Consider the following 26,696-nt stretch of genomic DNA (forward strand, 5'->3'; position numbering starts at 1 on the left):
CTCTCGGTTTATCTCTCATTCCTTTAGCCACTCTCTTCATTGACCTCAGCCCTTTCCCACTCAGAGTCTGTTTCTCGACCTTTCACCCCGTCTTTCTCCTCCTGATGGTATCCCTGCCTCTGAGGTTATCATAAGGCACTCTGCCAAAGCAAACGATTTTCCACAACCTTGTTTATCTACCAGAGCCAGAATAGGAGCTGCGGCAACAATAGTTTCCTCGCAGGTCTATTCTTAGAGAGTAAACTGAACTGAGGAGGGACATGGCTCTCTCCGTTTAAGCCCTGTTTAGTTTAGAATAGCATAATGGAATCGATTGGTCTGAATTATTAAAGCAGAAGCATGTAGTGTTGTGGAGAAAAAAAAAAGAACCCCTGGAAGCTGAAAAAGGGGTCATACATTTCTTATACTTCATTCTGCAGCTGTCAGAAAATTGGAAAATGTCTTCATCCTGTCGGGAGAGCAGCAGGTCAGAAAAAGTAGAAGAAAGACCTCTCAGCCCCGAGGCTGCCGAGGTGCAGTTATCTGACATCAACAAGGTGTCGTACGCTGTCAGAGTTACTCCGTTACTGTTGAAAGGTTGAAAATGTTTTCAGAGTACGCCGAGGTTGTTCTGCTGTCCTGGGAACTTAATTTAAAGATGTGTAATGTCCTTGATTCAGCCTGACACCTCTGCCTGCTCCTGTATGTGAGTGTAATGTTGCTTATTACATTAAAATTAAACTAAAGTTAGATGAGATACACACTCGACAAAACTCACACACACATAGTTTCACCGCGGATCGATCAGCAACTGAAAATATGATTTATAATGAGGATCTGGAGGGACATATTTCAAGGTGACACAACATCTTTAATAAACTGGCGTTGACATTCAACTATTTTGTTTAAGCCTAGTGTGTTTTCACTGCCAGGTTTAAATGAATATGTCTAAGATGTGTGTCAAGCTTTTTTTTTTCCCATCAAATCGCGTAACGCTATCAGAAGTTAATTTGAGCAAGGATTTGGTTGAATGCCAACGTTAGCGGTTGTCTCCTGGAAGCTAACAGGTGGTCAAATATATTCTTATACCTCGAGATATGACCCGGTATCAGGAAGCGGTGCTGTATAGAGCCTATCTAATATAACTGGTTATCCTACTCTGAGTATGATGTCAGAGAAAAATGGCAGCCTGAAGCTGTGAACGTAGCAGTGCAGTGTGTTTACAGTTTAGGTCGTTTGTCATTGAATTAAAAAACAAGGACGACCATTTTCATTCCCACTTCATTAAAGTTTGTAATTACGAAAGTTGACTTCAAAATTTCTGAACGGTTTTTGGAGCCGTGTAGTGCAAAATGGAAGTTGTTCTGTATTTTCCGAAAAGCTGCTTATGTTTGTTTCCCAGTGAGGCCGTCTGATGTGAGACTGCTGCTATCTATTAAGCATCAGAATGTCATCTTCTTTCATAATATCCCCATTGTTAGGCCGGGAAAGTATTTGTGTTTCTACAAAGTTCATCATTAAAAATGTCAAGATGCTATCTCGTGAACAGCAACAATGGATGCTCGCTGCCATTTCCCCCAAATCTCCAGTGTTATGTACCAAAACAACTCTATTTCAGAGAAGAGCTGCAATAAGTGGTGTGGAGTCTGGTTTATTTTTTATTTTGGTTTTTAGCAAAAAATACAACAAAATCAGCATTTTCCTTGTTTCTAAGTGAATTTCTTCTGGTACACCATAAAATCATACTGTTCTTAAAAACTTGATTTGTTTGTGAAAACAGCTTTTTTCTTTAAGTTATAAAATAACAATATTTTGAAGCTGTCTGGTATCTGTTAGTCTTTGTGATGTCTGAAAAATTCATCCAGAAAGTAGAAAACTGACTGTTGGATATTTAAAATCTCTGTGTAAATTGGGCAGCATAACTGAACCGTGGCATTTCCTCCTGTAATTCATTCCCAAAAGGGCCATCATGTGATTTGCGAAATCAATTAATCTTTTTTGCGGAGCCAAAATGGCCATCAGTTTCCTCAAATCTCCCCTGTAAATTAGGCAAATGAGGCGCGATAAGTCTTCCTGTCTCTCGTTCCCAGAAGTGGCCCAGAGTGCCATCTTGACATCCACTGGATCGATTTATTTTCCGTCTGAAGCCAAAGAGACTGCATGGCCCCCAGATTCCTGAAATCCTCAGCTGTAAATTAGTCTGCTGAACCATGATATGTCTTCTTGTCAGTCTTTCCCAAAAGGGCCATGATAAAATTTGTGAGATTGGTGCATTTGTCATCATCAGGAGACAAAATGGCAACGGAGTCGTTTTGAGCTATTGCCGCTGTAAAATATGCATCGCGGGTTGTAACATCTCTCCCGTGTGTGTTTTCCAGAAGGGTCATCACGAGATCCGCGAACTCCGTCAGTTTCACTTCACCAGCTGGCCCGACCACGGCGTCCCCTGCTACGCCACCGGACTGCTCGGATTCATACGACAGGTCAAGTTCCTCAACCCGCCCGACGCCGGGCCTATCGTGGCTCACTGCAGGTGAGAACACAGACACTCAGGTTTTGTACAAGAAGATTAAAATTAATTCCCTCGAAGCTGTTGGTCAGTTGCTACAGAGACCGGACAAGGACAAACAAAGACAGACACTCAGTTGTACACCTCTTTGCTCCTGACTTTCACTGGCATGGCAGAAAGCAAAGGGTTTCACAGGGTCAGCACAACACAGAGCACATAAATGACTTGTTGGTTCGTTGTGAGAGCAAATACCTCATTCTTCAGACACTTCTTGCAGAGAGAACATGCGATGCTTTAACGCCAGCTCGCTTCCTGTGCTTCTTTGTTGAATCACATTTGTTTAGTGCATTTTTAACTGCAATACCTTGCGGTTTGTCTTCACAAATCTAAAATATATCCGAGGGCACGGCACATTCATCCGTTGCTCAAAAACATTTAGCCTGAAGATCTCCACCTTCGTTTCCCTGTCAGCGTTTCCTTACTGTGATTTTCTTTCATTTTCCTTTTATCTTCCCTCAACTTCCCTCCGCAGAAATAACAGTGGCACCATTTATCAGCAGCAATACGATCACACATACACAGCCACAGTCGCACCAACCTCCCTTGTCCATAAATTCTGCTGGTGTTAACCTTTAAAAAGTATTCAACGAGGGGAGAAAAAGGAAAGAAATTCACCTTCCACCCCACTTTCATCCCACCACCACCACCACCACCATCATCATCAGCGAACAGGAATAGAGGGAGAAAAAAAAATAAGTGACAGTTTTAAGATCCCCATGGTGACAGTATATTTAACCTCAATGTTCTGTTCTTTATGGGATGCAACAGTTCAACTCCGGGGCTGCGTTGTCAGCAGGCTCAAGCTTTAAAAGGTCACCACTCTGACGAGCTATAAAAAAAGAAAAAAAAATGTTTGGAGTAGATTCTTCATATCAGCACGAGCATTAAAATTAATGTATTCGCTTTGAGCGTCCACCTTAATACAATAGATGACTTTGGATTGGTGGCCACAGAGGGAATTTAACCCCTAACCCTCCATGTAGTGACTGCTAGAGATAAAGGACCCTCATGCAGTACAGTCACCAAACGTTTTCCAAAGACTATTAATACTTTTGAGTGGCGTGTGTCCTTTCAAAAATATAATGGCTCATGTCTTTTTTCAATGAATCTAATACAATAGCACTTGTTCAGACGGCTGTAGCTCAGGAGGTAGAGCGAGTTCGCTGGTTTGTATCCCGGCTCCCCCCAGCTGCATTTCGAAGTGTCCTTGAGCAAGATACCGAACCCCAAATTGCTCCTGATGAGCAGTTGGCGCGTTGCTTGGCAGCCTCTGCAATGTGTGTGTGTGTGAATGTGTGTGTGAATGGGTGAATGTGACAAGTGTTGTGAAGCACTTTGAGCCGTCAGTAGATTGGAAAAGCGCTACAGAAATGCAAGTCCATTTACCATTTAAGACACTTGCAGCGCTTAAGGTTTGGAAAAAAAAATGTCATATTGGTTAAATATAAAAAACATAACCGCTGAATTGAACCACAAGTTGAGGATTACTTATTTTATTAACATGTAATCAAGACCACAGTCTTTTTTTTCTAAACTTTACCAAAGCGCAAACATACATAATCCCTGCCGTACTCCTTTGAGAAAAATGGAAACAAAAGCCAGAATCCACTTTGTTTAGTTATTTATGTTTTTTTTCCAGTTAGTTATGTGACAGACCTCACAAGAGCCTTCAAAATCAAACAAGCATCGACATGCAACTGAATATAGCATTAGCTCTTTCTTAACACACACTCATGGGCTCCAACAGGACGGACAGGTAATTATATTTAAAGCGTACGTACAGACAGAATGAAGAAGCGGCGGACAGACAGACGGACGAGGTGAGCTCACGTGGAAACAGGCAGCTCTGATAAAAGCATGCGGACAGACAAGCAGGAAGTTATGGCCGTCACTTCCAATTTCCGGGGGCACTCTGACGCTATTGGCCTGTGTCATGAGGCTCTCAAACACACACATACACATGTGCACACGCACACAGAGGCCCAGCAGTATTCCGGTCTCAACATTAATCACAGAGGTTGACAGGTAATCTGCCGAGGCGCTCCCTCCTTTTCTCTCTCTTTCTCCTTTCTATCTTTCCTTCTCTCTCCTCTGCTCTTATCTCTCTGTTCCTTCCCTCTCTCCCTCTCTCTCTCTCTCTCTCTCGCTGTCTGTGTGAACTGTCAGTGGGATTGCAAAGTGAAAGATAGGTTCCTCCCCTCCCTCTCTCCATGCCTCATCCTCTCACTTCCCTCTCCATCCCTCCATCCTTCCCTCCCTTGATCTCTCCCCTGTGACGACCACTTCTATCACTCCCAATCACAACCCTCTTTCCACCGTTCTCCCCCCCCCTTCACCCTACCCTCCCCGATTGTCTCCCCCTCGCCCATTCAATCCATCCATCCATCTGTTTCGTCTGTTCCTCCATCCGTCTCTCTCCCCTCCAGGCATTACTGTTCAGGATGTGTCGCCTTAACACCTGACATGGGGTATTAAAGTCTGTATGTGTTTGTGTGTGTGTGTGTGTGTGTGTGTGTGTGTGAGGGAGAGCGACTCAGCTCTCACACTGAACTCTGTGTATTTCAGGCATCGCGTCGGCCATCAGTCGTTCTGTCAGACAATCGATGACGTCTTCACAGTTTCACAGCTTTTCCTGAACAAAATATGACGCCCGACATGAAAACGTGACACCGATTAGCATTTATAGACTTTTCCGATCAGAAAGAAACGGCATCGGTTTGTTTGTTCAGACGGTAAATTCAGCCTGTTCACATTTTCAGAAGTGAAGGTTGAAGTCGTATAATGTTGTCAAACCACCGCTGCAAGGTCATTTTTTTTCAACATTACACAACACAGGGTTACGTAACACAATGATAGTTATTAAACTCCTTCATGGTGCATAAATTACAGGACATACATACAGTTATTCATGTACAAATAGAGCATCTTTTCAATTTGCGTTGGATGAACGATGACATGTTTGGCCTCATGATGATAATGAATTAATGATACAAACATTGTTGATCTAGCATCAATATGCTGAATAGATAGTCAACACGTGGCTTTCCATTTGTCTCTACAGTGCCGGGGCAGGGAGGACGGGCTGTTTCATTGCAGTGGACATCATGTTGGACATGGCAGAGAACGAAGGCGTGGTGGACATTTTCAACTGCATCCGAGAGCTGCGATCACAACGAGTCAACATGGTCCAGACGGAGGTTGGTGTGCAGAAACAGAAACAAACCGTGTGTTTGCCAAAAGGTTCACTGCTGTGGAAGGATGGAAAATGAAGCACTCCTGCATGATTGAACTTTTCCAGCGGAGGATGGAAACTTTGAATCATGTAGGAAGAACTCACTAGCTACTGACTATTTATGAGAACTGGTGGATAGACTTATTGAGAAGCTCCACAGCGAGAAGAGTTCTCAGAGGCTTACACTCTATATCTCTACTACATCTGGAAATATTCCACCAAATGTCAGCTTGAATGAAGGAAAAACAGTGAGCTTGATTATCTTAATTAGCCTGAAGCACGAAGCATCTCTCTGTCCGTCTGCAGGACGAGACGCTGGAGCGAAGATATACACAGTTTCAGTTTCTCAGTACTTCTTGCAGCCTTATACTGTATGATCCATCCCAATCAGGCCATCAATATTAAACATCCCTTGAATTATAGATGACAGTAGTACAAACACACACAAACACACAAACTCTAAATCAAATACGTACACACACACACACAGAAACACATTGATTTAGGATTCTTTGTGTGTGTGTGTGTGTGTGTGTGTGTTTGCACATCTCAGAATATATTTTTCACCATGTGTTACTACCAAGCACACACACTCACATAAATACATACACAACCGCTGAAGTTTTCCAAATAGTTAGTTGCTGAAACTTTGTTCCAGTAAAATTACTTTCACTTTTCCGGGAAAATGCCTTTATTTTATTTACAGTTTCTATAGCTGGTGTTTATAGAAGTAGAACAAAATGTATTTAACTAGATTAAGTCCCCAAACTGGGTTAACTACAGCTAACAGTTTATCTATTTCTGAAAAGTTTTGTCAGGCGACAGCGTAGGTTACTTGCTATTCTACACACAGAGTCATAATTTGTTTTAATTTTGTTCTATCAATCATTTTTTAAAGAGCCTGCGTCTTCAAATGTTGGGTGTTTCATTTTGGAACAGAAGTATTCATTTCTTCTCTAAGCTACCTTAAGCCGACCTAATCCATCCCGCCTCTGCGCTCCATTTGTACCACTGATGAAAACCTTACACATCTAAAAAGTCAACTTCACACGGAGCAGAGAGAAAACAGCCTCATTTTCAGACTGACAGCTCGAGCTCAGAGCTTGGAATTGACTTTTGAATAGGTGTTAGAAGAGCGAGGTTCAGGAAAGTTATCCAGGGCATCGCTCAGAGTGTTTTCATGTGACAGCATCGGTATAAAAGCTAGTTAAGCATGCATGTATGTGTGTGTGTGTGTGCACTTGAAACGGAGCTGAATGCATCCTGCCCTGCCTTTTGAATATGTGTGGGAGCAATTTATGTCAGTGTTGAAGCCGCTTGACGCTATTATAATCCTGCTCCACACAACACAAAGCAATTAATCTTTTAAAAGGCACTAGGGAAAGATGTGTGTGTGTGCATTTTGTGTCTGGGTTCAGGTGTGTGTGTGTGTGTGTCTGTGTGTGTGTGCATACATGTGTTTTTGTATGTGTGTGTCACAAGAGTAGGTAATGGCCAGGAGAGGACATTTCAGTGATGCTTTTGAAACTCTCCTCCCCGCTCCAAGGGCAACAATTAACATTCAACAGAGAGAGAGAGAGAGGGAGAGAGATGGAGAGATAAAGTGAAAAGCAAATTGAAACAGCGAGAGGCGGCAGACAAACACAAGTGTGAGAGGAAACAATAGAAAGAAACGGGAGAGAGAGTGAAATAAAAAGTGAATGAACCGCAGATAAAAATGGAAAAGACGAGCGTCGGAGAAAGACGGAGAGGTGAATTAACATGCACAGAGGCTGCTGCAGCTCACGGTGGCTGCTGCTGGTCGGAGCACAAAGAGCACACTTGATCCAGAGCGCGGAAACACTGCAGGGCAAAGCACTTCTCCCTTTTATTTCACTTTTAGGCTGCAGAGGAGAATACGAGCACAAACATAATGAATTCACACACACAAAGCAAACAAGAGCTGCGCCCACAGTGGAATTTTTCGAGTGTGTCGGGTCCTTGAAAAAGGCCGGACATGAAGCGTAGTCCGAACGTGCCTTCTGTCCCTGAGAGGTCAGAGCCGACAGCCACGCTGAGAAACTACGGTCGAGTCCACGAGCAGGTTCAAGACCAGACCTTTGTTTATACTCAGGCCGGAGATCTGTCTGTTTTGACCACAGCCTCGCTTTGATGGACTGCTTTTGCTCATGTTGCAGGAGCAGTATGTGTTCGTTCACGATGCCATCTTGGAGGCATGTCTATGTGGGAATACAGCCATACCCGTGTGTGAGTTCAGAGCCATTTACTACAACATCAGCAGACTGGACCCACAGACCAACTCCAGCCAGATTAAAGACGAGTTCCAGGTGAGAACACACACTCACACACACTCGTTTGATGGGAAATTCCTTCTCTGGAGACAAAGCTTAAAGGACAAGTTCACCTAGTTTTGTAGTCCACAAAATATTTCTGAAGATCCACAGAAAAACAGCATTGAGAAAAAAGGCTGAGTAGAGAAAAAAATATCGAGAGGGGGAAAAAATTCAAGAATGATATTTTTTTTTTTATGCCAAAACTTTGTGAAAATAAGAGAAACCAGAAGAACCTCATGTTCTCACTACGTCCAAAAAGCACTTGTGTTTTCTTCTGAGGGATGTTTTATTTCTCAGTTTACACTAAACACAAAATACATGTATTGTGTGTTAGCAGATTATTAAGACTAAAGTAAGTGTTTTATCATTTTGGTGAGTCTTCGTAATGTTACTGTGGACATCTTGTATTTTGGTCCAGTCGTCTTGCTATGTTTCCCTGTTCATGTTAACTTTGTAGATGGCTGAACTTTAAGTGGTATTGATGAGCAATTTTTTTCTGTGTATCAGACGCTGAACATAGTCACACCTAGAGTCCGTCCAGAGGACTGCAGCGTGGGTTTGCTACCCAGGAACCACGACAAGAACCGCAGTTTGGACGTTCTGTCAGCAGACCGATGCCTGCCTTTCCTCATATCTGTGGACGGAGAGAGCTCCAATTACATCAACGCTGCGTTAATGGACGTAAGTGTATGTTCGACATATCAATCTTTGTGTTTTTGTACGTGATGATATATTACGGCGCAGAGGTCTAAAATCTTTGCTCTGTTCAAATTTTACTTGCTGTTGTTATTCATCCGATCCATCTCAATACTCCAGAGCCACAAACAGCCAGCGGCCTTCATTGTTACCCAGCATCCATTGCCAAACACCATGGGCGACTTCTGGAGGCTGGTGTTCGACTACAACTGCTCGTCCATTGTAATGCTCAATGAGATGGACGCAGCACAGGTACGAACACACAACCACGCTCACACAGACACACACAAACAGTATTCACGGTCTGTTTTACTGCTTTTGGGCGAACTTATGTTTCATAAAAAGGATAAAAAGCAGACAGCCAACAGCTGACACATCTACTGTAACATCACAGGGACTTGGCAGTACATTCAAAGACTGTGTTTGTGAATGTGAATGTGTATTGACAGTCCTTGGAATAAACCCCTGGCACTCACAATGTATGCAGTTATTCAGCAATTCGTTAAAAAATCTTGACAAATCTAAAAAAAACTGAATTAATAATCAAAAACATGCCCCAAAATGAACAATTCAATAAAACATCACAGCTTACAGTCAGAAACCGTGTTGTTGCATAGGAGGTGAAAACGCAACGTAATACTGCCGCAGCTCATGTAATCAACGGACGAACACAGATGTAGCTGCGTCGTCTTGCTCAGCGCTGATTGTAAATGAGTTGTAGATTCTCAGCTCACACACGTCTGGCATTTTAAGTGAATAAAATCCCGCTCACGGCATTCTTTATCTTGTGCGTCTGGCGGGCATGTAGATGGGAAAAAATGTGTTGAAATTACAGTCCTGTTTTTATGTCGGCTTTATCTCATCTTAATCCTGCACGGAGTATTATGTTCCACACGTAGATAACTCTTTTATCTGGCCTCAGTGTGGAAGTATAAAAACTTGAAAATGGAATTCACATCCAGCCACAGAGGTGATAATCTTCATTATCGATGACGGGAATTCATAAAAGATTTTTCTGCCTTCCAATTATTACTTGTGCTGTTCGGCTGTTTGAAAGGGAATTCATGTGAATGTGTCTATTAAACCTGGTAAACTTTCTCTTTCTCGCTCTCTCTCATCTATATCCCATCTCTTCCCTATTTCTGTCTCCTTTAATCTACCTGTTTGCTACAGTTATGTATGCAGTACTGGCCGGAAAAGAGTTCGTGTTGCTACGGTCCCATTCAAGTCGAATTCATATCAGCCGACATCGACGAAGACATCATCAACCGAATCTTCAGGATCTGCAACATGGCCAGGGTACTCGCAGCCTCAAAGCCTTCACATTTAATATAGAACAACAGATGTTTCAATAATAATAACTTCATTGCATATATATTGAACAGTTTGTGGTTCTGGTGGAAGTTTTCCTTGTGCTGTGAAATGTTGTTGAGTACAGGAAGTTACAGCAGTGAAGACCTTAGAAAAAAAAGGAAAGCAACTCCCACAAAGTTCACACTTCCTGACTGTATTTGAAAAACTTTACTCATGTTAAATTAAGAGTAAATGCATGATTGAATTATGGTTGTGACCTGAAGGCAGTGTTAGGCTGAGGAAGAATAAACGTTGGTTTGCATTCAGGGCCTCTTTCAAGTACAACGAAAACACAAATGGTTCTTCAGTAGACCCGATTTGGAGTCTGCGGCAAACTGCTCCTTTCACTTAATTCATTAAAACAAAAGGTGATTGTTTGAAGACATTCTCAACCTGACCTCCAGTGTGTCTATTCCTGAAGTGTATTCAAGGTTAGCAAGACTAGTTGACGAGCATTCTGTGAGACTCTAATCTGTCTATGCTTCAGTAATTAGTCTCCCCCATCATTCCACATTATTACCACTTGCACTTGGTCGGTCACCTAAACCAGGATTTATTCGTTATTGCAAATTAGCTAAGCGGTCAAGTTCTGCGCAGGGCTGCTCGTAGCTACACATTAGAGGGCAAAAAGTATGTGGACTTTCAGGTATTATAGGAGAGAAGAGCGAGTACACCTGTATCTGTTTAACCAACTAAATTCTAAATATAGGAAAGTTCATCTAAGAATTAAAAGAAAATCATTTTCTACTCACCCCCATACTGAGGAGGTCCTGAGGAGCAAATAAGGACTTTTTTTTTTAAGGTGATCAGGTTTTTAAGTCTGAAATAAATTGTTTTCTCTTCTGTGTTTATAACTTGAGAACTGGTGGGGATTTTTTTTTTTTTTTTTTACTATTTGTGAAAACATGTGCGGCGAAGAAGGTTTTAAGGAGGGGAAAAAAATGCATTTGTGAGACCGAGTGAAAAAGAATAATTGGGATAATTTAAAAAATTACTCCGTTTGAAAACATTTGTAAAAAATATCTTGAAAAAAAAGGTTTTTCTTGTTTGTCACCAAGTGCAAAAAAATAACAAAAAACAAATTTGAATCAGAAAATGGATCAACAGAAGAAGAGAATAATAACAATTGTCTTCACTTGCCCTTCCTGGCCACCGTACCATGCTGATGGAACAGCATTCCTCTGAACAACTGAAGTAGACGGGGTTCTCCTTTCAAAATGTCAAACAACAGATAAAAATAGCAAACAGCTTTTCCGGTGTAATCCAAGTCTCCGGTAGCCCCCAAATCCCAGATTAATTTGACAAGACATTATTTACACCCTTTTTTTTAAACGTCACTGTTGTTGCTAAGCTAAAAGAATTAGCACACACATCTTCTGAAGTGGGTGCACAAGCCTGACTGCACACTGAGGATGCACATAATATCTTTCCAAATCAATTTGGGATTTCTGAGCATCAAGAAACCGAAATATTTGGTGAACTCCAAAACTTCACCTGAATTTCTTTACACATGGGGATGAACACATAATGACTAGATTTTCATTTTTTGAGTCAGCTCAAAACAAAATGGTTTGGATTTTCCCATAGAAATAAAAAATGTCATCCTTGCCCTTTATCTGACATATAACAATAGATGGTGGAAGGATACACACAGGAAGACAAAGTAACAACACATAAAAGCCATTTCTCATTTCATTTCATCTGACCTTTAGCTCCCACTAAGCAGCCGACAAGATGATACTGACTATACCTCTCGCACCACAAAAACTTGCCGGCAAATTGGGGGTCTGTTTTGGTCCGCCGATTTTCCGCCTCGGAGGGTACACTTATTTCCGCCTCGCCTGCTATCTAAAAACGAGGCGGCAATGTGCCGGCCTCTGCGTGAGGTGGGCGGAGGTGTCGATGACGTGCACTGTTGTGCGACCCACAGCCGGGGAGTTTTAAAACCAAGAAACAGCTGATCACAGCCATTAGTCCATCATTTCATCCGCGGACATTAAGATGAGCAACTGGACAGCCACTGAGATCCAGGAGATGCTAGCGTCTCCTCAGTCTCTGTAGCTGTTTGGTTCTGTTAGCTTGTTGTTGTGTCGGCAAGCTAAGGACGGTCACTACTTTCAAATTAAAAACCCCCGGCTAAGTTCGCAGTTTTAAACTCCAATGGGGTGCAATGTAAAGCTCTTATTTTGAAGACAAATTCTATGTCATTGTTAACAGCCCAACTTCGAGCTTCACGGCACGTCACATGTTTACGCCGACTTCAGAGGCGGCTTTTGGAAAAGGAGGAATATTATGCCTCCGTTTTAGAAAGACAGGCCGGCACATTGCCGTCCTTACCTTGGAGCAAATGTGCTGCCTTTTCTATCTAAAAGGGGCTATTGACATTGTGGTAGGAGGTGGTGCAATAACAACAGAGCATTTTTTTAACTATCCTCTCCTCGTGTCTCCATGTTCCTCCTCTCGTCCTCCCCTGCCTGTGTTCCTCTCTCACCTTTTCTTTCTCTTTGCGTTCTCACTTCCATCTCGTCTTTCTTCCCCTCCTGCCTCGTCTTGTTACTCCCTTCTGATCTCATTTTCTCATCCATCCATGACGGTACAACTCTAGCGGTAACCTATCGTCCGCATGCTCCTATAGCACTTAGTGAACTCCCCACTACCCCACTCTCTATATTCTAGCGCTCTCTCTCTCGCTCCCTCTCAAACACATCACCAGTCTAGCGTGAAATGGCTCATATCATCGCCACAACAGCACATCTCACACTGTGAGAGCAGCTCCAACCTAGCTGAGTCTGTACCACCAACCACTAAGCCATCAAATGAAGAGGAGAGTGAGAGAGCAGGACGGGGGAAAAGAGGAAAATATAAAGAGTGATGAAGGGGGAGAAAAAGGTGGAAGGAAAAAAAAAAGATTGAGGCAAAGAAAAGTTTGAAATGGGAGTTGATTGGAAGAAAGGATGAAACAGGAGAGAAGGAAGGAACATGAGGAGAAATGGTAAAGCAGGTATACAGGAGAGAGAGAGAGAGAAAGAAATGGAGGAAAATGTGTGTAAATGTCAACGTGCGTTGCAAACCTCACAGTAAATCGGGCTGACAGTGATGGCGGGCTTTGGTATTTGAGGTGGTGGATGCCAACCGCCTCGGGCCAGATGACTGAAAACATTTTGTCTGCCATGAAATTGAATTAAACATTACAAGATGTCCTCTTTGAGTCCAATCCGATTCCTTTAAACAGGCCATTTCTTCAGAAACAAGAGCAAATTGGAGAACAACAGCATGCTAACACATGAAAAGTGCTTTATTGTCGGCTGAGTCTATCATTAGCAAATGAGACCGCCACTGAGAAGAACGGCAGCTTCTGCCTAAAAGCTACACTGTGTTTGATATCTTAGTCGTCCCAAAACTTGCCAAAAAACAGAAGGAAGCTCAGATAAAACTTTCAAAATGTTCAGTGATGAACAATCTAATCTGTTCACCAGCTTCGGTAAAAATTAAAAGCAAACCCTAAGACTACATTTATGTCTTTAAGACAATTTGTCCACAGTCCACGTTAGACTATACGATGAATCCTTTCCAGTCGACAAGGTTTTGGCAGGAGGGGACAGAGACAGACTTCTGGGTCATAAATGTCAACAATCATCTTTGGACAGAGAAAGACTGTCATGCCTAAATAAAAAAAAAAAATACTGCTTGATCTTTATTGTGATGACGACAGCTGTGGTGATAAGAATCCTAATTTTTCCCTCGTCTCTCTTCAGCCACAGGACGGTTACCGCCTGGTGCAGCACTTCCAGTTCATTGGCTGGCCGGCCTACAGGGACACGCCTCTCTCCAAGCGCTCCATCCTCCAGTTGGTCAGGAGGTTGGCGAAGTGGCAGGAGCAGTACGACGGAGGAGACGGGAGGACTGTGGTTCACTGCCTGTAAGTTCGACACAAACACGCAACGCACAGACAACACAAACCTGTAATGAAATAGGAAGAAGAGGGTTAACGCAGGATGGGAACAAATGCCGCTCACTGGAATGATAGATCAAGATAAAACTATAGAAAGACAAACGGTGTGCGTGTGTGAAAGATGTTGAGACTTAACAATGATGAAATACACGGAAAGAACACACACACATACAACAACAAACTGGTTCACAGTCAAAGACACACACACACACAAACCTCTGAGATGATGTATACAATACATGGTGTTTGTAGACTCATCCATTGTTCTCTGCCGGCTCGTTCTTTCATGCTTTATTTTCCCCTGCTGATCTGTCAGACGTACAGATGGTCTGAGCTCAACATTTATCTCAGTTCAGGTGTGTCTGACGTGAACTATGAGGAAGACAAACACACACAGCAGGTGGTCTAAAAAGATTCAAAGGACGTTTCATAACAGGAGAAACACATTTATTGTAGTTTGATAATAATGTCAGCTTGGCTCATAACTACAAAATTAGTAAGTTGAAGTGAGTTGAAGATATATAAGAGATTTCCTGCACAACAAGACCTGCATATTTAAGTATTTATACTATATCTAGCCTTATTTAAAGGGTGACCCTCTTCTGCATATGTGAAAAGCTGAATGCAATCTGATAAATGTCCTATGGTGGTGTCATGCTGCATTCACATGCTCCTCGGATGTTCCCGAGTTTGCAAGTCGTTCTTCCAACTTCGGTTTGATCGTGTGCGCAGAAAAGAAGTTGTTTTCTATTTTTACCACTTACAGCGTTTAAACAACACATTAACAGCTGACAAGGAAGAGCAAAGCAAACAGATCATGTAAGCCATCCACCCAACCAGTGTTTACTTTCCTCTGGCATGGCCGAGATGCATTGTGGGTAATGTCCACAGGTCTATAAATGCACTCATGTAACAGTTTTGGTCTGCAATGGGCAGTTTAGAAGCAAATTATCCAAACTGACACTGCAGAACCAAATATATTGCCATTTTTACTACATGCGTTCTTCTTCTTTGGTGCCTGCGTTACCCACAATGCAACTTAGCCACCGAGGTACATCACTGGAGGCAGTTTTATCAGATTACAGTAGGATTCCCCTGGAACCAGTAAAGGCGTTATACTACTTTATTTCCACAAATGCAGTGAGACTCTCCAAGACCTGAATGCAATAGAAAAAAAACAATAAAATGATTACACACACGTACATGTGTGTGTTTTGTATATGACTACACACACACACACAGAGGCTGCTCGGCTCCATGCAGCTCGTTTCTAAGCAGAACAAATGAGGCTGATAATGAGGGGGGGAAACAGAGGCTGTAAAATCTATAGACGAGAGATTACAGGGGAACTTCACTAACAACAACACACAAACACTCACACACCAAACATTGCCTCAAGCGCATCACTGGTGCTCATCCAATCAGCATCCTCTGTCACAGCTCATTGGGCCAATCAGAATTGGCATTGATTTGTTTTTTTCTGGCTGCTGTGAGGTTCTTTTTGCTCTCAGTGTGATTTCTGAAAGAGAGTTTGAGATACAAGCTGTTTTCATTAAACGTGCTAAAAAATGTGATATTAAAATCTTAAATTATTCATTAATAGGCAGCTGACAGTTTTAAAGATGTTCATAGATTGTATGCTGCTAACTACAAAAAGTCAGTCACCTTATGTACACAGTGGTCATTTTCAAATTTCTTATGAAATCATGTGTCAATAAACACTATGGCAGCTGCTTTATCACAACGTTGTCACACAAGTTTTCAGCTGAAAGGCCCAAATAGTTAACTACAATAGAAACAGCAGCAGTCAGTATCTATGGAAGCCCTGAGGGTCAAGTGCTGATTTTTGTTTTTTCTATTTTGATTTAATCTCTAATTTAAACTACCATACTTCCTCTCTGTGTTTATGACAACAGATCTGGTGGGATAAGTTCCTTATTCCTAATAAGTTCCAGTTTCAGGAGAATGTGTGGATCTTGTTCAGAATTTTTGTTTTGGTTTGTTCCATGTGTGAATCTGAATGAGAAAAAAAACAGAAGGCAGCAACATGTGTGAAGCGAGGTGAAACTGAGTTAACTAAGAAAGAAAAAAACTATCATATATCAAGAATTATCTTGTGTTTAGTGTGCACATAGAATTTAAACTCGCGTGGAAAAAAAAAAAGAATGTTTTTAGTCATATTTAGGACACGAGGCAGCGGTGCGCTTCAGCCTGTTGTGGTCAAAAGGTCTTAAAGACATACAAACAAAAAGAGAAACTTTTTTTGGGGTACAATTGTTTTTCATATTATGGTTTTCAGAGATTGAAAAACAAAATGAACTTAGAAAGATTATCCGAAATCTTTGGAAAACAAAACCTCCAGAATTTTTATTTCATAATTTTTTACTTTTTTACTCCATCCAACACTTTCATTCACACAGTTCCACATACGAAAAAAAAAATAATACCGGTAATCATTTCCACATTTTGTTTGCAAATCAGTTTAATAAATGTAAGAAAAGTAATCTTTGTTTTGTGATAAAAATCCATGTTTTTCACTAAAAATACAGAATTTGGACAGATTATCCTGGCAAAACTTATTTTCTGAACATTTTCTTTTTTTTCCACTTGAAAGAAAATACGTATCTCTAGGGGGAAAAAAATGAAACTTTTTTTTTTTTTTTGTTTTACTTGGTTTCACCTGAGTGGGTGGAATTCCAAATTTTCACAGTTGGAAAAAAAGGGTTTGTAAGTAAAACATTTCTACTTTCCTTTTTTTTCCATCTGTGAAAACATGTGGGCTCAATTTTAAGTGTTTGTTTATTTAATTCTCATTGCGACCTGAAGACACAATCTGTCTCCTTAATTTTTTAAAATTGTTTTAAACATCTCCAATTAACTGATTTTTTTAATTTGCCCACATGTTTTCACAGATGGAAAAAACAAATAAGGAAATCATTTACGAGATTCTCCTGGCAAAACTTCTTATCCCACCCAGATAAAGTAATTTAGATCAGGCTTGGGAAATGGATCACCAGAAATAAAAAATAATCCTCGGTTGCCCCTCAGGGCTGCTCGGTGCTGATCTTGACTCAACTGTTAACGCTCATATACAGAATCAATGGTTAATCTTGTGGTGTCTTATTGGAATACAGATGGTGACAGTGATACATGTCCCATCTGTGACCTCCCAGCTTAAATCAATATGGAAAGCTATCGATTGTTCAGGCTTGACTCCTCTTACATGTGCATCAGTTATTTTTCAATAAAATCATAATCATAAGAAATTAAAATACTTTGGTTGTAGTTGCCCCACCCGAACCGACCCAACCCGACCCGCTACCATCACGGCTAAGCTCAAACCAGCAGTAAACATAACTGAGGGGATGCAGGCTTTCTCTGCCTCTGGGTGAAGGCAGCTTCACTGGCTAATCAGCCCCAGATATTGATTTCACAGACTAAGTAATACCAGAGATAAAGAGAAACATGATGGTTCAATCAGTAGCTGGTGAGAATTGATTATTTTTCTGCTCCTCACTTGTCCTGAAGGTTGGAGTCTGATGGGTCTTTAATGCTGACTACATGTCTCATTTTCAGTGAATCACACAGAGTAGGGAGGCTGTTGGAGAATATTGAGGAGCGGCACACTGACAACAGCATTCCGTGCTGTATTTATTTATATAGATATGTATTTCAGATGGCGCAGAATAAATAGTGTGCCATCTTGTCCCAGAAGATCTCTAATATATTCGCAGCATGCTGCAGTTCATATCTGAAAAATGTGGCTCCCAGTATTTCATAAACACCTTGAGTCTAATACATCTGATAATTCCTCTCTCTCACAAAGCATCTGTCATCGATCTGCAGTGCAAACGGTTCAGCTCTGAAAGTAAGACAGATATTCTGGGTAATAATTCTTCTGTTCAGCGTTGGTTTTTCTCTTGTTTGGTTAGCTTGGTGATTTGTTTTTAAAGCCTGTATCACCGTTTCATGACAGGAACAAAAACAAAGCTATGATCATAGGAACTTTGATAAGCTGAAAGTTTCCTTGAACCATTTTCCAAGTGAGAGAAAGACGGCATGCTGCGTATCTTTAATGTTTTAACATCGTCGTCAGTATTGGCTTCAGTTGATGCCTGTTAGTTTCTCTTACATGTGCTGGAACATGTTGCGGTTACTGGTCGACCTTCGGATGGTGAAGTTAATAAAGTTAACAAACTGTGAAAGTTGCTCTGACCCTCAGTAGAACTCGCGTCTTGGCCAGTTTTGATTTTATTGGGTTCGCCAGTTGTTCTTCAGTAATTAGGTTTCATGCATTTTAGCCCCTGAGATGTATCTGACAGCACTAATGTAAATGTATTCAGTCTCATTTTTATCCCTCACCCAGATCTATTGCAGGGAAACCTTTGCATTATAAGTTTTTTATCTTGAACGCAGCGTAGTGAAAACCAGCGGAGCCGTCTCCTGTTTCAAAAGAGATTTACGGATTCCGTACGTACCAGAAATGCAGTAAACCTGAAAATGAGTTGTTTAAAATGATTGGTCCAGTGATGCATGCATGCTGGTTGTTTTAACATTCTTCACCACTTCTGGACACATTCATTTGTAGTCCCTCAGCAAAAATAATTAGTTAATAAAATCCGGGAGAATTGATTTACCTGATAGCATCTAAACTGTAGCGGTCCTGGCATTGTTAATGCAGAGTAGCAGCATTAGCAGTAGACGGTGGGTGAATTTTCTGACGGCTGCCACTCCACCACTCAGCGCTCGAATGTTTTATTCAGTCGGAATACTGAAGGAATTCAGCTGGAACCGGTCGAGACGGGAAAGTCTGGAGCTCTTTTCATGGCGGGAGGTCTGACTGCTGACTGGCAGAGCGCTGACGGCTGATCGGGCCACACCGCCTGTAAACACACGATATATACACACAAATACGCTTGCGTCACTCCACCTTTTGTCCATTACAGCTAGTTAACCCCTGCATTGAGTCTGTGAAAGGTGAACACATCCATTCAAATGTCTTAAATCCATTAGTAGGGCTCGTGTTTCTTTGAGCTGCATGCAGAGACAGTTCTCTTTGTTCTGCATGTTCACTCTTTCACTTCTTGTCAGTCTTTGTCTCATTTAGCCTTTTCTAAACTTTCACTGTTGGACTTTATTCACTTTAGTTTGCTTTTAAAAAAATAATAAAAAAAATCAAATGTCAAATTTGACATCCTGGAACTTCTATGTACTCTGTACAATTTTTTGCGTTTAAAAAAAACTTTTTTTTCCCAAAGTAATGCGGTTTAAGGAGCAGCTCCAGTGGTGAGCATGTTAAAATTAATCACTAACTATTCCTGGTTCAGGACAGCAGGTGTGTGGGTATGAATAAATTGATTTAAAGGCGATCATCAATCAGATTATCATCATATTACATAAGCAGACATTGAGCTGCACACACAAACACACAGAAGATATAAATTTAGTTGACTACATTTTGGATTTGCCCACTGTAGTCAAAGATCACTGATGACGAAGGTTCAGAGACGCCAACATAAATCAATAACACCCTGTATATGCTCCGACTCCTATCACTGGACACACACTCGTCAATACTTACAGCAACATTATGAAACTTTTTTACATTAAAATAACAGCTTCGAAACCATTTTGATGGTACAGCGTCTTATAATATAGTCAATGATGTCTCTATCACATGTTGCTGCATCTACGGGGTGCCGAATCACACATTTATCACAAAATTATAAATTGAAATTCCAATTTCTGGATAATGCTGCTTTAAAATATACTTTTAACGTATTTTATGATATTCAGACATCCCCTTTAAGGGTGATGTTGATGTGTTTGGTTAGGTTTAATAAGAACAGCTCGTCCTCAATGTCTGTGGAAGCCCCGAGATCCCAAACTGATTTGAAAAGACGTTATTTAGCTTAGCATCTACTGCAAAGACTTTGATTTAAACAACGCTGTAAAAGCATCTTTATTACAGCTGCTAGCATCTTTGTCAATTTAACAGAAATATTTGTTTTTTGGGCGGCATTTGCCAAAAAAGACTTGATAGTACACTCTCAAAAGGCTCCTTTCTAAACAGAGAGCCCTTCTTCCTCCCCACAACCAAACAGTGTTATACATACAGTCAAGGCTGAGAGACAAGTCTTGCCTCTCATATCAGGTGTTATTAGTTTTATTAAAATCCACTGAAATGTTTCTGAGTTTTGGGTTCAGAGGTTTCGGGGGCGATTTTGAAAAGCTGACACCAACAACCTCAAGACAGCAGCGGCAGCTAAGTAGTAGCAGGAGAACAACTCAGAGGAGGAGAGAAATCCCTGAGAGGAAACATAAATTCCACGATAAACACGTTTTTAAAAGCACGGCTCCCACGGTGATAAAAGGGGGAAATCAAGTCCTGCTGTTCTGTGAAGGAGGAGAGAGAACAGCTCTCACTTCAGAGACGCTCGTCCAGAAAGACGAGAGGCGGTTTCCAATCTCACCGTTTCTTTCTTAATTCTCTCTGTAGAGCTCTAATCTGATACTCACCTAGGTTTCCAGCATGATGATGATGATGATGATGATAATGAAGATCTTGTCTTCTCCTTCCTCCTCCTCTTCCTCCCCTGCAGTACCGGTGGAGGGCGTTCTGGAACGTTCTGTGCCATCTGCAGCATCAACGAGATGATCCAGCAGCAGAACATCGTGGATGTTTTCCACACCGTCAAAACACTGAGGAACAACAAGACTAACATGGTGGAGACTATGGTGAGGACTCGTCACACACACACACAGTTTAAAGCCAGCCAGTGGCAGGAGATCTAATGTACTAATGAATTAAAAAGTTATTATCATATGCAGTATCAGAGATAAATGTGACAGCTTGACATTTGGACTTTAGATCATAGTATCCAAGGTGTTTTCAGCAAGTGATGTTTGTACTACGGAAGCCCTGAGGGCCAACTGAAGATTGAATTTTTCTGGCGATCCATTTTCTGATCTAAGATGTTTCCTCTCCTGTGTTTATGCCTCAATTACTGGTGAGAGAAAAAAGTTTCACCAAGATAATATTTCTAAGTTTCTTAATTTTTTATTTTTTTCCCATCAGACAAAAAAAAATCTAAAAATCAAGAAAAATCATTTTTTTCACAGTTTCTCTCGGGGAAAAAAAAGAATTTCACATTTTCACAGATTGAAAAAATAAATAAAATCATTTTTCGCACTGAAAGTTTTTTGGAAAAATACATTGAGATACTTTTTTCCCTCTAGCTCTTAAATCATAAACACAGGAGAGAAAACAATCACAATTTAGAAAATGGATCACTAGGAAAAAAAAATAATTCTTCACTTGCCCCTCAGGACTTCTGTATTATACTGATGCAGAGTGACACTTGGTGCAGGAAATCGTTCAGTCAAAGGATCTTGGGACCCCTGAACTATTTTGCATCTTAAGGAAACAATTTAATAAGTGCTTATTTTTGGCCTGTGGCCAAAGATGTACAGTTACAGAGCCCCCCGGGGGAAAAGGTTTGGGCTACAGTGTACATTCATACATATGCATGTGCTGTTTACTGTACACAAAATACAGAAGTTCACCCAGAAGTTAAATGTTAACTGTCGGTGCAGGAGTTAGTACATCCTCCATGTCAACTGTTGTGTTACTGTGGGGCAAAGAGATGTCAGGGGTGATGAAGATGACCAGGGGAAAAAAACTGAGTGAAACTCAGTCGGATAAATATGATTTCATGTTGGGAAAATAAACAGAGTGTGTGGATTCTACCGACCAAACTTTCAGTCGTTTTAACTTGGATCCTTTCCAACTAGTTGATAAGAATTGTCGGGTGCTGGGTGTGAATGTTTTGGGGAGAACGACAGAACAGTTTGAGCTACATGTCGTCAGTCATAAACTGAGGATTATTAAACTTTAATGGCTGCATACAGCTGCCCTCACAGGAAGGCTTTCACACTGCACTTATCCCGGGGCGGAAAACATTCTGACAACCTCCTCAGCAAAGAACATGTTCACACTGACACATTCCAAAGTGGGATAACCCCGACTTCAGCCCGGGGCTGGCTGGTCCTGCTCTGTAGCAGTATCTCCAGAAAACTGACTAAACACGGGGCTGAAGTTAACCAGAGTGGATGCACCACGTTGTAGAGTTGTAACATTAGAAACAAGCTGTTCTCAGAGGAAAACAAGCCCCCAGAATACTGTTTGAGGCTAGACAGGTGGCAGGGTCCGCCACATATAAACAAAGTAACTATAAGAAATTGTGTTACTTTGAATCGTTGCATGTTGTAATGTGTAAATGATGATTCTCACCGCAGCTCGTTGTGTTCCCTCCACAGGAACAGTATAAGTTCTGCTATGAAGTGGCTTTAGAGGCGCTCAGCTCCTTCTGATCGGCCGAGGGCTGAAGATCTCTTTTCTTAACCGCCGTTGACGCCGCCTGTCCTTCTCAACGCAACGCGTGGGATCAAACGATGCGCAAAACTGCTTCGTGTCGACCCGACCCCGACCTGTGAGCATGTGTGCCTGTGTGTGTGTGTGTGTGTTTGAGAGAATGTGCACTTGACTGTGTGTGAGAGGGCATGCTTGCATATTTGAGCGCGTGCATGTGTGTGTGTGTATCTACATGTGTGTGTGCCCGTGATAACCTCCCCCCCCCCCCCCCACACACACACACACACACAACCTGTACAGAAGATTAAAAAAGCGACAAACACACACACACACGCCGGTGATTTTTCATGCGTGTGTGTTTGCGTCGGCGACACTGGGGACTTTACATGCTTGTACAAAGAAAAAAGAAAAAATGATATGTTGAAAAAAAAATAACAAAAATCAGATGTTAAAAAAAAAAACGAAAGCGCCACTTTTTCCTTCTCTATCTCTCTGTCCTCTCTGCTGGGCTGTGATGTGACTATTGTACAGTACTTCCTTTTTAGATATATTCTACGCCTTGAATGTTGTCTCCCTCTGAAAGGCTGGATGCACACTGGAAGATTTAATGGGAACTTTCACATTTAGCCGAGGTTCAAACGACGCCTCGACTCAGATGTTTATCCAACCCAGAGTGTTTGTAGAGAGAGACGAGATGCGGATGTTTTCTGTCGATGATTCAGTCGCTGGATCAAAGCAAGAAGCCGACAGACACTTGTGAATATTTCTGGCTTTTTTTTTTCTTTTTTCTCTGAAATCAAACGCTGATGAATCTCCTCGCAGCTACGGCCTCTTGATTGCGTCAATGTTAAACACCAACGAGACTTGTAATTCAGTAATTGGTTACCCCAAAAAAAAGAAATCTGAGGATGGTTTCTTTTTTCCTTCACGCTGCATCAGATCAACAGTTTTGCTTTTACTGGGGGGGAAAAAAAAAATGGTAACAAATAGTGTAGCATGTGACGAGCTACGATGCGTGGAGTCAATGCATGGTGATAAATAACAACAGCATCAAACAGACAAAAGAACAACAGTCCCGCCTCGCCTTTAAGAAAACACGTTGTTTTTATCGGCTCCTGCTTTTGTTTTTTTTCATTGAGGCTGTAAGAAAAAAAATAAATAAATCATTAATGTTTCTGGATGGCTTTATGTGAAGTGAGTCTTGCCAAAATCTTATAGTGTGCATCCACCCTGACTGTAAATAAGATAAGACAACCACAGTCAAACAAACAAACAAACAGACAAACATCACGTCGCAAACAAAAGGTTCTCATTTCAGAACACACTATCGCTCCACACAGCAGCCGCTGTCATTCTCAGCCGTGAGTTTTAGTTTGAAACAAAGTCTTATGTTACCTTCCTACAAACGCTCCATTCAGACACGCCGTCAAAAGAATTAAGAAATATATTTTTGCATATTGCACGTTAAGCTGACGCCCACATTCAGAGTGACTTACGGTGAGGAAGAAGATTGAAATTACATTTGTTTTTCTTGAAGGAGACTTTTAGAGAGATGTTCGGATTTAACTCTTGATTCTGAGTACATCACCAACGACCAGGTCGCCCTGCGGTCCAGATGAAAGAACTAGAGCCCGACTGATCGTATCAGCACCTATCCAAGATAAATCAGTATCGGCATATGTGATGTCTTGAGTGCAGAAAAAACATTCAGCAGATTGATCGATAGTGAAAATAATCTTTAGCTGCAGCCCGAGTCACAAGCGTTATATCAATATCAGAATATATTTGCTCTCTTAAATTGGTACCAGCGCCAGCTTCAGAACTCCAGTATCAGTCGGGCTCTAGAAAAACTCAACAGCGAGTCATTTATTCAACTTTTTCATCCATTTGTTTACGTGGTTCTGAATACTTGGTTTGACTTGAAATAGTTGAAAGGACGAAGAGCAAACATTCAAACACACGAAGCAACACGCAGGAGACGATCACACATTTTTTTCCGTTAAGAGTTATCTCTGAAATAATATTTCACAAGTTTCGGATGACTGAGAGTAACTCTACCCATGGTGATCAAAACATGTTAATTAATAAGGTTTGGATCAGAACTATAAGCCACACGATGTTTTATATTCTGGGTACATTTCAGTGAAGGAGTGCTCCCCGGGCCGGCTGGCTGTCATCAAGATGACAACACAAAGACAAAGCGACGGGTCACATTTACTCTCCCTCTGCAAACAAAGCCTCAAATTTGCTTTTCACTATACCTACCGAGGTTTAGAAATTAATCTCCAGCCCGGTGTGATAGGAAATGATGTGAGTTAATGATCGACCCCGGGGTGAATGAAGGTCAACATGGCTGACAGTTCAGATGCCACTGCAGCTCAAAGAGAAGGACTTAATGAGAATTAAACCGCTGACTTCAGCTCCCCTTTGTCTCCTCATTTGATCGGACTTTAAACTTTCATATTGCCCTTAAAAGACGCGAGGAAGACGAAACAACAAGCTGATATTAAAGGCTCTTATTTCGGCATCCTCTGAACTGTGTCAAGTCAAAAGGACTGTGAGGATTTTTAGGGATTCGTTGGTCTTTACTGGGGACTAAAGAACAGTCGCAGCGTCGTCTGAGGTAAAGAAGACACCAAATTAAGGGCTTCATTTTCAAACATGGCGGACGAGTCACTCAAACTAAAGACGGAAGCACTTTTCTAATCAAATCAAAACTGATTCTAACCCATCATTTCATTTATTTTACGTCAGCAGCTCATACCGATAGATGTCAGCGTTAGGAGACAGCTGATGGCTCAGTTTGGAATGACACTTCACTCAGGTGAAGCTCATCTCTGGTTACATTTGTTTGGTTTGTAAAGTGTCGATGCTCTTCTTGGCCAGAACCGACATACTTTGTGGCAAAATGTTGTGGCAAACTGTTCAGTCTGCGCTTACGTTTTATTTGTTTGCTGGAGTCCAGTCAGGCTCGTTAATGGACCTATAAAGACAAAGACAGTCAGAGTGTTGTATTGAAGACGATGTGAATGCCAGAAATGTTTTTTCTTTGTTTTGTTTTGGGGTTTTTTTTCCACTAAGGCTTTATTTTATTGGCTTGGTTCATGGCCGCTCATCTGTATTATATATTTTATTTGTTTTCAATTTTTTTTTAATTTGTTTTGTTTTCTTTTTTTGTCTTGAATTTGTACATTTCTTTTGTATAATTATTATTCTGATGATTATTTGTCTAGCAAAGTGTTGTTTAGATCTGGTGATGCCATTACCATTGGTTGTTTAGTTGTTTGAAATGTGGTTAACATGAAATAAAGGGACCAAAATGTCAAACGTGATCTCGCGTCTCTCCTTACAGCCTCTGAGTTTGATTTAATTTAACGTCCTGTGTGTTAATCTGATCAACAGCTGAACGTCACAACATGGGAGTTAATATTTCTGTCATCCTTTAGCTTTTAAAGGAACAGTTCACATTCAGTCATTATCTACTCACCTACATGTAGATGGAAAACTAGGGGAAGTTTGTGGATCCAAAAAACACTTCACAGCAAAAGAGCATTCCAGTATTCTACTTAACAACTGAAGTAGATAAGAATATCGCGTCAGAACGTGAAAACCATTGCAAAAACACAAATAAAATGGTTTTCAACAAGTTAAATAAAGCCCCGGGATGATGAATGATGAACGCTCTGTCTGGGGGAATGTAAAGAAGCAAGATGGTGGTGAGAACGTTGTCTTTACATTAAAGGTTTTACATCAGAGTGGAGCTTTGAATCATTCTTCAGGCTGGTGCAGTGACTCTACGGAGCACATCGTGTTGAACTCATCCACAAAGTGCTTCGTTTCAGTCTATACAGATGTTAAACAACAGAAATAGTTACCCTCCACCTCTGTACTCGTCTACATGGGGGGCCTTAATTGTTGTTATTGACCTTGCTGTTCGCTGACGTCCCTGGGTAAGTTTCCGCCATCGATTCCGGCGTGATGAAGGGCGACGCAGGATGAGAGCGATGATTCGTCAGCTGAAAGAAAAGGTGGTAAACAAAAAATCAATGCGTCGGCTGTTACAGCCTTGTTTATGTGCAAGACGTTGGAAAAGTTAGTGACACGTCTACAAGGATACAAAGTTTCAGAGTTACAGAGTGCGTCATCACGAAGGAACAGGAAAAAAAAGAACAGAAAACATGGGAGTTCTTTACATGATTTAAAGTGTA

General features: G+C 41.3%; 1 protein-coding gene and 1 long non-coding RNA gene across 16 annotated transcripts in view; one reads left to right on the forward strand and one right to left on the reverse strand.

Moving 5' to 3' along the window:
- The window catches only part of ptprt (protein tyrosine phosphatase receptor type T), a 332,412-nt gene extending 306,597 nt beyond the window's left edge, over nt 1–25,815 (forward strand). For 9 of the 14 annotated variants that reach the window (XM_030420578.1, XM_030420575.1, XM_030420579.1 and 6 more), the window contains 9 exons: nt 2,358–2,512; nt 5,610–5,745; nt 7,958–8,107; nt 8,621–8,800; nt 8,930–9,061; nt 9,983–10,108; nt 13,918–14,081; nt 20,717–20,852; nt 22,434–25,815. In XM_030420578.1, coding sequence (XP_030276438.1) covers nt 2,358–2,512; nt 5,610–5,745; nt 7,958–8,107; nt 8,621–8,800; nt 8,930–9,061; nt 9,983–10,108; nt 13,918–14,081; nt 20,717–20,852; nt 22,434–22,487 — 1,233 coding nt within the window. In that variant the 3' untranslated portion in view covers nt 22,488–25,815. The remainder of the gene's footprint in view (nt 1–2,357; nt 2,513–5,609; nt 5,746–7,957; nt 8,108–8,620; nt 8,801–8,929; nt 9,062–9,982; nt 10,109–13,917; nt 14,082–20,716; nt 20,853–22,433) is intronic. The other 5 variants (XM_030420577.1, XM_030420581.1, XM_030420589.1 and 2 more) reach the window with 1 other exon arrangement.
- On the reverse strand, nt 14,011–19,248 carry LOC115583585 (uncharacterized). 2 transcript variants are annotated; one of them, XR_003984393.1, is made up of 4 exons: nt 18,752–19,248; nt 15,498–15,633; nt 14,331–14,486; nt 14,011–14,122 (listed from the first exon to the last, which is right to left on the reverse strand). It is a non-coding gene; the product is annotated as an uncharacterized LOC115583585 (long non-coding RNA). The 2 variants fall into 2 exon arrangements; XR_003984394.1 differs by lacking the exon at nt 15,498–15,633.
- Nucleotides 25,816–26,696: the final 881 nt, after the last annotated feature.

This window comes from Sparus aurata, chromosome 6 (assembly GCF_900880675.1).
Source record: "Sparus aurata chromosome 6, fSpaAur1.1, whole genome shotgun sequence".
Classification (NCBI taxonomy): Eukaryota; Metazoa; Chordata; class Actinopteri; order Spariformes; family Sparidae; genus Sparus; species Sparus aurata.